Here is a 10,696-nt window from a genome sequence, read left to right as displayed (position 1 = left end):
GCGCGCCGAGTTCCTGGGCTGATGGCTGAGGTAGGAGGAGCGCGCGCGCCGGACGTTGGGTGTCGTCAGCGCGGCGCGGCGCCCTCCCCCAGCTCCTGCCTTCCTTCCGGCCACCATCTTGCGCCCCTCCGCGTGTGTGCGCTCAGATCCGCGCTCCCCGCCCTGTCCCCTGCCAGGACAGAGCCGCTTCCGCCCGGGAAGGTACAAAGGGGCCTGGGGCCCGCTCGGGGAGTGGGGTTCTTGGGGGGTTCCTTGGCGGAGCGGCCAGGCTCGGGCCCGTGAGTCGGGGAGACACCGGTGGGTTAGGCCGCGCGGGGCCCGGCAGTTGGGGAGCGATAAGCCGCGGCGGGGGAAGGGCCGGGATGCGGCTGTGGGAGTTACGCGGGGCTGAGTAAATTGTCCCCCCTCCCCAAAGAGAGGCCTCGAGCCCCTGCTTCCGCTCCCTGGTTTCGCCTCCTGCTTCCCCGTCCTGTCGCCGGGATATGGCTGGTGTCCGCAGAGCGGCCTTGCTCCCTGACTGGCCGTCCCGGTACGGAGCTTGGGGTGCGGTGTTCCGGAGATAGCCGGGGCCTCCGCTGCGTTGTAGACGCTGCCCGCCGCGGGGCTGACCTCCCCAGCGAGCAGAGCCGTGTCCATAGTGTCGTTACTATCCTTCCTTTTTAGATGAAAGAAACAATCATGAATCAAGAAAAACTAGCCAAACTCCAGGCTCAAGTGCGCATTGGGGGAAAGGTAAGGCACAGCCCCGCCATGCAGATGGGCACAAAGTAGTGTACATGAAACTTTAAATCTATCTAAACTTACTGTTTTATCTTGGCGAGGTATGGATGTGATCTAACTAATGTACTGTTTCTATTAGTAATATGTTTTCCCACAATCTCTTGCCTATCAAATCCAATTTACTTTCCTTATGTCTACATATTACCTGTGTATTTATGTTCTTCTAGGTCAGTGGTAAAAATACAATGGAAATTCTTCCAATTGATTTTCCAGAGAAATCTGGCAAAAGTAAGGCTGATCGAGTCTCTCATTAAATGTGTGGTTCATAACTTCTATTGGGAAACCATTGGATTTTCAAAAGCAAAATATACATTCAGTTTAAGCATAGGGGATTTCATAAAAAAAAAAAAAAATTACATTCATGAAACAGGATACCATATTTCTTACCCAACAAGATTAATTGCTCAGATGTACAGGAGAGTCTCATCTTACGCGCATTTAACATGCGCGAATTCAGGTTTGCATGGTCGGCCAAAAAAAAAAGAAGAGAAAAATAGCAAATTAAATACTGTATCTGTAGTGCAGGCGATTCCGCCTGCCATTACACTCAATGTAATTTTGACTATACGCGATTTTCGCTTTACGCGCTGACAGCAGAACGTAACCCCAGCGTAAGATGACTTGCCTGTATGTTCTAGTTTTCAGACTGACTAGGTTTTTCTGTATTTGTCCGGTATCATTGTATTGAATAGGTAAGCTACTTCCTAACGTATCAGTTCCATGTCTTTAAAACAAGATCCAAATCATTAACAAATCTGTAGACACAAAATTATTTGTCATTTAAAAACATTTTAAAACCAGTCAGTCCTTTGTTTGCAAAGAGGGATTAAAGGTTCTGTGTCTTCCTGCAAGAACTGATATCACTAATACAAGAACTAGGGCCTTGTTTAGATGTACTCTTGCAGGGGAAACATTTTTCTGAATTATTGTGTTGGCTGGATGAAAACCTTTCAATTAGTCTTTGAAATAGGCCTTTATGTAACTTTATATCTACAGCTGTTAACTACTTAAGCTAGGTTTATTTTAAATCATTTCAGTAATGTTAAGGGAATTTTTCAGGAAAAAACTAATGCATATTATCTTTGCTGAGATGTGGAGTTGTTGCACACACGTAGTATGAAAATTAGAAGTGGTGGAGGGAACCTATTGAAGGCTGTCTGCTATACCCACCCTTGAGGGAACAGATCTGTAGAGTTTTCTTTAAAGGCAAACTTTGTCTTGTTGTCTTTGTTTTGAAGGAAGGGGGTTATAAAATTGCTGCAGAACCAAGAAATAACAAATGTAGATTGTGATCTCTATAAATACAGATTATAGTGAACTAAACAGGATTTTTCTGCATGAAAGCATTTAAGTAGCATAGTCATTACATAAACGTGGTTTATAAAGCACACAGAAATGCTTTCAGCCACAAATTGAAGTGTCATGTTAATGAGGCTTGTGTCTGATTACATACCTAGTCTAGATAAACCTGATATGGCAGTGCAGGCTATAGACATTTTTATTCTAGTCACGTACATGTGCACACCTAGTTTGCTCCAGATTACAACTTGCTCATTGTAGTGTTGATTAGCGACAAAACTGGGTGCGTTTGTAGGCATACTAGCTGCTTTGTGACTGTAACTGAAAACAATGGAGTTTAATATGTTAGAGATGCTATAGTTCAGTCTCAAATCGGCATGGGAGAATTGGGGCAGAGGTAGTACCTGAATCTGCTATTTTAAAAATAGGCTGGATTTGATGGTGTCTAATACTGTCAGAAGTACTTTATTGCAGCATTGCGAAATCCTACTCCTCCACTCACTTGGTATAAGTACTATTTTACTCATGGGGAAAACTTAGGTTTGCTAATCATGCAAAGAATAGAATGTGCCTAGTCTAGAAAATTTTCAAGGCTGTTTTGTAAGACTGCTTTGTCAGTGAATTCCTCTATATCTAGCTTTAGCAAAATGTCTTTCAATTCATTTGGGTGGAGTTTCAGGATTATTATGCCACTTGATGATACTATTATAATTTGCAGTTTTTGTCTAAGATGTATGTAGTCATTGCCATTTAGCAAAGACACTTCAGTTTTTTTAATTTTAGGGCAGGGTTGGCCAGATGTATTTCTCAGTATTCCAAACATAGTCTGCAGCAGCCACTCATCTTTAATACATAGGTGGAACCCCAGAAATTGTGCATGTCTCAGCAGGATCAAGGTGGATTTAGTGTCAGAGACCTGTAATCTTTACAGGCTTCAATTCTGTAAAGATGAAAGCAGCTGCTATCCACTTAATGGAAATTAACTATGAGATTCAGATAGCAGACAACTCTAGCATAAAGACCTAAATCAATCCAAATGCATTTGACACCTATTTTAACCTATTGTGAATTGGCAGGTGTCTCTGCAGACACCTGCCAAAAAAAACTTTTTTGTCAGATTCCTGCAAAGCATGATTTTCTAGACCTATTAAAAAGCCTTTTGTTCTGAAATATTAATGTAGTCCTGACAGGCTGATAAAAACTCCTTTTGAATCACTCCTTACATGAAAGGTCACTGTTCTGGTTGCAGTGACTTTCAAATTGCTGAGTGAGCTGGGTTCAGACTCTAGGCAGGCAGAGAGTTTCAGGCTGAGATTCCTTTCCAATTTGGTGGTAGTTTCACCTTAACTGGGGCTACTACTGTTCTTCCTATACTAGCCTACCCATCCTGGGGGGCCTTTCTCCACACACAACTTTAAAAGGGGCTGGGGTTTTTGCTTCAATTGGATTAAAGCCCATAATGTCCACCCACGTTTTTCTTTACACCAATTCACTGATCGGTACTCTCTCTGAGGGAATTGTGACTAAATGGATGTGCAACTGTTTCTTATTGCTAGGACCTGGCTGGCCTGAAGCAGAAGCAGCAGGGTTTGGGACAGCAGACTCAGGGAGGAAAAGGAATGAGGTTAATAGAGCCATCAGTTTTGCGCTCTTTAGTTCAGGGAATGCCAAAGTCTTGTGACTGTAATAGAAGCCATAAAGTGGCAATGCTGCTCTTTGACATGGAGAAGAGCAGTCTTCCCTGCCAAATAACTGCAACAAATCACAAATCTAGGGCGCTTTGGTTGGGGGGAGTTGGCCCTCAACAAGGGGAGAACTCATCTCTTGGTGACTTCTGCTTTGTAAATGGGTATGACCTAGAATTCAGTTCAATAGTACCTTTATTGATGTGCAAAATATGAGTTGCCAAATCAGAAAAGACAGATCCCAATCTCTGTCAGACATAGATATCATCTGCTTGGGGCAAAGTTTCTCTGTGTTTGAGTGACAAATTCCTATGTAGTGCTGTAGCGTGTCTTATTGTTCTTGGGATTCTGTACAGTTTTTTTTTTCTCATTTCTTTTTGATAAATAGTCTTGGATTTCTGATAACTTGAGGAAATCATTCTTGTACTCTCCTTTTATTTAGAATACATCTTATTACAGAGTTTCCTTTAATTTTAAGTTTATAAAAGTATCAGAATTTGGATATAATTTAAGAAACCTAGAAAGGTTTCCATTCTCCTTTCCAGAAATGGTTCTCTTGGAAAGAGGATTTGATAGACTTTCCATAAAGTATACTTGGCAAATCTTTAAAGTGTGCTAAAGTGGGATGTTTGTTTGAAATCTTTAGCCCATGGTGTTGACATAGATGTCAAATTTACCAGTTCTTCCTTCTTGACATTTATACTATCATCATCCCCTGTGAGTGATGTGTGAAATAAGAGTTCTTTAATTTGAGAACTGCTGTAATATAAAGGTAAAACATATGTTCTTTCCACAAAGGGAACTGCTCGCAGAAAGAAGAAGGTTGTCCACAGAACAGCTACAGCAGATGACAAGAAACTTCAGTTCTCCTTAAAGAAACTGGGAGTCAACAACATCTCTGGTATTGAAGAGGTAACTGCTTTAATTAAAAAAAAAAAAAAAAGTTTTGTGACGTTTGTTATATCTACTTCTGAGTATACTCATGAACTGTTAGAAATATTGCAAGTAAGCCTTGAGCTTGAACAAGGCTTAGTTCAAGTTTTCTATTGAAATTAAATTGTAGTCCAAAATTTGACTGTCTTGATATGATTTTACTTTTCTTGCAGGTAAACATGTTTACCAACCAGGGAACAGTCATCCACTTCAACAACCCTAAAGTTCAGGCATCTCTGGCTGCTAACACTTTCACTATCACAGGCCATGCTGAGACAAAGCAGCTGACGGAAATGCTTCCCAGCATCTTAAATCAGCTTGGAGCTGACAGTCTGACTAGCTTGAGGAGATTGGCAGAGGCTCTACCCAAGCAACGTAAGTAATAACCTCAACATACTTTTTCAGCAGATTTATACAGTTTTTTTGTATCACAGCAGGGAACTTCAGGAGTAAAAATTCAGTGTTCCACCCATACGCTAATAAATGTAATCAAAAGAGAAATTTAGTTCTCAGATCCTGTTCGCACATTTATTTCCAACATGATATATAGTAAAATAAAAGAAACTGGCACATATCCCTTAATCTGCATGTAGTTTCTCAAATACCAAGAAATTGGAAGCAAAGTAATTAATGGTTATCTTACTCATCTAGGGCAGCTTGCTTAATTTGAGCACACTCATCTGTTTAAAATAGGTTAGCACATTTTTATGTGGAAAACGTATTAATTTACATTTATCTTTAATAAAAAAAAAAAGTAGCCTGGGCTTTGCTTTTCCTCTTGAACTGGCAGTGTTCACTTGCACAGAATTTCAGGAGGGGATTTAGAGGCACTAAGGAGCTCTGATGTCATGCGCCCCCTCTGGTTTAGCAAAGGTAGGTCTGCCTGGCGAGACTTTTCAGTAACCAGGAGGCAATGAAGCAGTATCGGGGAGTTCCTAGAGTTGGTATTGGGGAGAGAGATTATCAAGGCTTCCACCTCCAAATTCCTAGGTAAATAAGAAGAGGGGAGCAAGACAGCTCCCACCAGCAGCAGAAGCAATCATCACCCTGCAGTCTTGGATTAATGCCATATGCCTGAATTGTAAAGAGGAGGTAAGTAGAGACGAGGGTGGGTACCCTCAGCACAGAAAGGTGGTGCTGCTACAGAATAGGGTTTGGAGGAGAGGGAATTGGTGGAATGTGGCTAGTTTAACTGTCATTGGGCATCTCTCTCACTGCTGCAGATGGGGGCTTCCTGGTCTTGCTCTTCTCTTTCAGGTTAAACTTTTGAAATATCTTGGAGAGGGATCACTAACTGTTTGCCCAAGCTTATCCCCTCCCCTTCAGAGGATGAGGCCTTTGTTAGCAGTTGGGAGGATAGCCAGTTCCATCAATAGTGAGCCTGGTGCAACTTTCCCTGTTCCAATGCACACCCCTCAGAATCTAAGGCATTTGTTTGGGGAGGTAGGGAGAGAAATGTTGCTTGTACAGTCCTCTGGCCCTACCTGCTGCTTTTATATCTGCGGTCAGGTAGTGAATGGCTTAGGTGTTGTGTACCCTGCAATTAAAAACCTGTGGCTGGCCTATGCCAACTGACTTGGGCTAAGGGGGTTAGATTAAGGCGCTATTTAATTGCGGTGTAGGTGCTCTGGCTGGAACCCAGGCTCTGGGACCCTGCGAGGTGGGAGGGTCCTAGAGCTCAGGCTGCAGCCTGAGACTGAACGTCTACACTGCAATTAAACAGCCCCTTAGCCCAAGCCCTGCGAGCCTGGGTCAGCTGGCATAGGCTAGCCACGAGTGTCTAATTGCAGTATAGATATATTGAATCTCCTCTAACACGGCCCTTTTCTGGGTAGGGGAGGCGTAGTTGTCTATTCTATGGATGGGGGAGGGTTGTGGGTCTCCTGTTTTCTGCTGTTAATTCAGATGTGGATGAGGAGGTTGCTTGATCCCCTCTGATAAAGTAGAGGGTTCTTTATGCTTTCCCATGGCCCAGAGGAATCTGCAGAACACCTTCAGCAGCTGGGCAACCTGTTCCTGTCTCACCAGGAGTTCAGATCCCTCCCGTCATCCTTTTAGGTTTCCTCAAGGCAGCAGCAGCAAGATTCCTTGGAACTCCTAAATCCTCAAAAATAAAAGGACCCCTTGACACCATAATGGACCCTGACTGTTTTATATGACCAAGTGCTAATCTTGGATACACCAAAACTTAAGGTCTTTAATATTAAAAGGTTTAAATGTTACTTTGAGTCAGTAAAACACTCTTCAACTTTGAATTGATAAACAGTTGAATCCACCATGCAATATTGCTTATTGGATTTGGGAATCTGTAATTGTTGAAAAGTGAATTGCCCATACTGTTTTATTAAAACTGCTCAATTTATAACCGATTGAAATACATTGGAAGAAATCAGCTATTAGCTAAGCTTGTGGAGGCCTTACAGTTGATGGAGTCTCTGTGTAGAGTGCTAGCTTTTGAGTGCTACATCTGATCAATAATTTCAGGGAATGTGCTAGACATCACTGGCCAGAACCTTATTGATTTGAGGGAAAATGGGGGACACATGAAGCTCTTGAGCACAGCCACAACCTTGAGTACCTCTGCAATTGGTTATAGATCAGACTGGTTGGCGGCACCCCTTAATACTTTCCAGCTAAAGTGTATCTCCTTTCCTCTCCTATTATCCTCCCAATAGAGTTTAACATGTTGACACTCTGAATGACTTCTGTCCCAGATAGAAGAATGGTGGGGGCAAAAGGGGAATGGAGGCATACATAGCCCCAGCCATGGGGCAAAGAATGGGGGACTTGGTCTGTGGAGGGGAAGGGGGCAGAATTGGGGATACTGGAATAAGTGGAGGTAGGAGTCCCTGCTATGGGAAGGACAATGGGGGATCCTAGAATGGGGTGCGGGAATGGGGGGTACACAGAACCCCTGCCATAGGGGGAGAATGGGAGAGGTGAACAAGGGGCACATAGAGCTGCCAGAATGTGGGACTCTGGTGTGGGATGGGGGGGTAGGTAATAGGGGGCACAGAGACCCTAGCAGGGGGGAGATTAGGGTGAGTTGCAGGGACTCCCTGAAAAATAATGGGGTGGGGGAGTGTGGTACAGAGGGAGCTTGTGATTGGGAATGGATGAATGCAAGGAGCCCCTCTGTGTGAATAAGCTCAGCCGATGTAAGCTACGAAGTTTGACTCCTTAGTAGCCTGCTTTTAATACTAATTTAAGATTGATTTTTGACTTATCAAGCCCAAAATGGGTTTTCCCCCTCTCATCTTGTGGTGGAGTGCTTGAGTGAACAACCTCCTTTCCAGTTTAAATGTGGTGCAGGATGTTCTTGGTTGGGAGGCAGGGGCTTGAATTCACTTCCTACCTACCCTTTTGATCCCCAGAGCCAGGATTTAGTGATTTCAGAGATCTGCTGCAAAGTCATCACACTCTCCCAGACTTTTAATGGGAAGGATTGATTGGTGGGGTTCCCAACTCAAATTTCTGGTAAACACTCTCCCTTCTTTTATAATCTCCAGGGTAAACACAATTAAGCATGCTGTAGCTTATTGTTTAGAGTCTGGGATAGACAGAGAACAAATGAATTATCAATAGATCAAGATGCTGTTTTAATCTGAGTAAAATCCCAGCTTTTGCATTTGCAGATGAAAATGATTATTCATACAAGGCACTTAATTTGCAGTGTTGACTGAAATAAGCTTACATTGCTGTAATAAGTTGACCAGTAAAATAGTTGTAGCATGTGTCCTGTTGTTTCCTTGTGTGCTGGTTGTCTTCTGATGAGACATAATGAAATAGCCAAAAGAAAATATATACTCCTAGCTGGGTCTTATTTCACAATTATGTAATAAACTTGCATCACAGACACTTTCCCTGCTGAAAATATATTTCAGGTTAACGTCAAACTTCAGTTTTGGCTTTATTCCAAAAAAATATATATTGTAAATTGAGATTTTCTTATTTGTGTGTAAAAAAAAAAAAAAGCTTGGCATTTAAAATGGATCTTACATTATTTGTGATTACAGCTGTGGATGGAAAAGCACCACTTGCTACTGGAGAGGATGATGATGATGAAGTTCCAGGTAAGAACAAACATAAAATAGAAACTGATGAAAGGACCTACTGTCCCACAAAATACAAACATAATGTAGAATTGAGGCCAAGAATTTAGTAGGATTTAAAAAAAAAAGAGATTTGGTGTTTGACAATGAGACCATTACACACATGAAATAGACTTGGGGTGAGGGGCATGGTGGAGAAATGGTTAGGGGATTAGTCAGCCACTAACTGTTAAACTTCCCTATGGGCAAGTTATTCCATGGTGGACAACTACAAAATGTTTTTTGCATCTTCCTCTGAAGTATCTGGTACTGGCTGCTGTCAGGGTATGAGACTAGATGGGCCTCTGGCTTAATCCAGTATTTTAGCTATTTTGTAGAAATAGCATCTGCAGTTTTTAATGTTGCTAGGCTAAAAATGATACATACTATCAACAGTGTGCATCAAGGAATTGGCCTAATACATATCATGAGGGTACAGAAGAAACCTTCCCTTCTCTTCTCTCTCCACTTCCCACCACACAAGTGTGGTATAGCACAGTTAAGTGTGCTATCAGGCATTGGTTGTTGTTGAAGACAGGATTCATAAGATACTAGTGGTTCATCTACACCAGTGTCTTATGTGGCATTTATATTTTTTTATGTAGAAATTGTTTATTTGTAAATGCTAAAGCTGTAACATCTCATAATTAAAATACTTAAAGTTGACTTTAAGATAAAATCTTGACTCACTAGATATATTTGGTAAGGTAAAAAAGGTACTGATGCTTTGGTTTCAACATGTACTTTTCTTTCTTTCTTTTCTTTCTAGATCTTGTTGAAAATTTTGATGAAGCTTCAAAGAATGAGGCAAACTGAACTAAATGTCACTTTCTGAATAAAATTAAAACTTGAAAAAAGCTACATGAGCTGCTATTTTATATTGTGACTGCTTTTATTTGTAATTTTTTGTATTATGTTTACTGATCTGATGAGGTCTAAAATCTGTAATATTTGGAAACTCCTTGAACATTGCAGCTCTTTTCTGTTTTATTGCTCGTACACAACATTAATTATCTTTGCAGCCTGGTTGAACTGAACAAACCTAAAAATTAGTATAAAATCAAATTGCTAACAATCTTTGCCTATACAGTTAATTTTCTGAGTAACTTGTATACAAGCAAAAACCTGGCTCTAGTGAATTTTGGCATATAATAAAAGATGTAAAATTGAAAACTGGCTTAGTGTGGCTTTTATTAGAAAAGCAAATATTTTTTAATTGGGAAATAATCTGGCCTAAATGTTGAATAATCATATTCCTAGAAGATCTTGCTTCTCTGCAAAGCATCTCCCAATTGCCATGTTACAGAACAATGCTGCTTAAAGTGTTAGTTCTAGAATTGATTGTCATAAATTTGAAATGCTCATGATTAAGCAGTGAAGCCTCCTGATAGTTGTAGCCCAGTACACAATACCTGTTGGGTTTCAGGAACTTTTTTCTTTTGACCCAACGGAGTTTGATCAAACTTTCTTCTACACTCTGGTATTGCTTTGGTGCTCAGATTGAGAGATAAATCCATATTATTGGTCTGTAATAAAACTGAGGGTTGCAGATAACTTGGGGAAACTAGGTATTAATGTCAAGTCGTGTGTTCAGAAATTACAGATACATAGAGAAACCCAATCCAGTGGATTATAGCAAAATTATTATTTTCTCACTAAAATTGTCCCAATATCAATTTTCACTTAAAGCACTATAATTACAGTAGGGAAGCTAGGCTGTACTGTGGAGTTTGGGAAAGGGAAAGATTCAGCAGAGCTAATGGCTGTTCTGTGAAAAGTGAGTAAAAAAAAAAAAAAAGAGAAAATTTTTTTACAAACACAACAGATCTGTTAACTGTCTGGTCACCTCTGCTTGCTTTAATGGCAAGTTTGTGTTTCTTTGAGCAGCATTTGTTGTAATGGGCTAAG

General features: G+C 41.2%; 1 protein-coding gene across 1 annotated transcript; it reads left to right on the top strand.

Annotated features, from left to right (window-relative positions):
- The first annotated feature begins 58 nt into the window (after window positions 1-58).
- BTF3 (basic transcription factor 3) lies at window positions 59-9,659 on the top strand. Its single transcript, XM_065406045.1, has 6 exons — window positions 59-201; window positions 664-732; window positions 4,563-4,676; window positions 4,871-5,072; window positions 8,714-8,770; window positions 9,558-9,659. The coding sequence occupies exons 2-6, from the start codon at window positions 664-666 to the stop codon at window positions 9,602-9,604; spliced, it is 489 nt and encodes a 162-aa protein (XP_065262117.1). The 5' UTR covers window positions 59-201; the 3' UTR covers window positions 9,605-9,659.
- The last annotated feature ends 1,037 nt before the right edge of the window (window positions 9,660-10,696 follow it).

This window comes from Emys orbicularis, chromosome 6, assembly GCF_028017835.1.
Source record: "Emys orbicularis isolate rEmyOrb1 chromosome 6, rEmyOrb1.hap1, whole genome shotgun sequence".
Lineage (NCBI taxonomy): Eukaryota > Metazoa > Chordata > Testudines > Emydidae > Emys > Emys orbicularis.
This window is presented reverse-complemented; position numbering and strand designations above follow the sequence as displayed.

What these genes read in the sequence shown, in the direction of transcription:
- BTF3 (XM_065406045.1), top strand. Translation starts at nt 664, where the DNA reads ATGAAAGAAACAATCATGAATCAAGAAAAACTAGCCAAACTCCAGGCT. An exon ending in AAGTGCGCATTGGGGGAAAG is followed by an intron (nt 733 to 4,562) that starts GTAAGGCACAGC and finishes CTTTCCACAAAG; the next exon opens with GGAACTGCTCGCAGAAAGAA. An exon ending in TGATGATGATGAAGTTCCAG is followed by an intron (nt 8,771 to 9,557) that starts GTAAGAACAAAC and finishes TTTTCTTTCTAG; the next exon opens with ATCTTGTTGAAAATTTTGAT.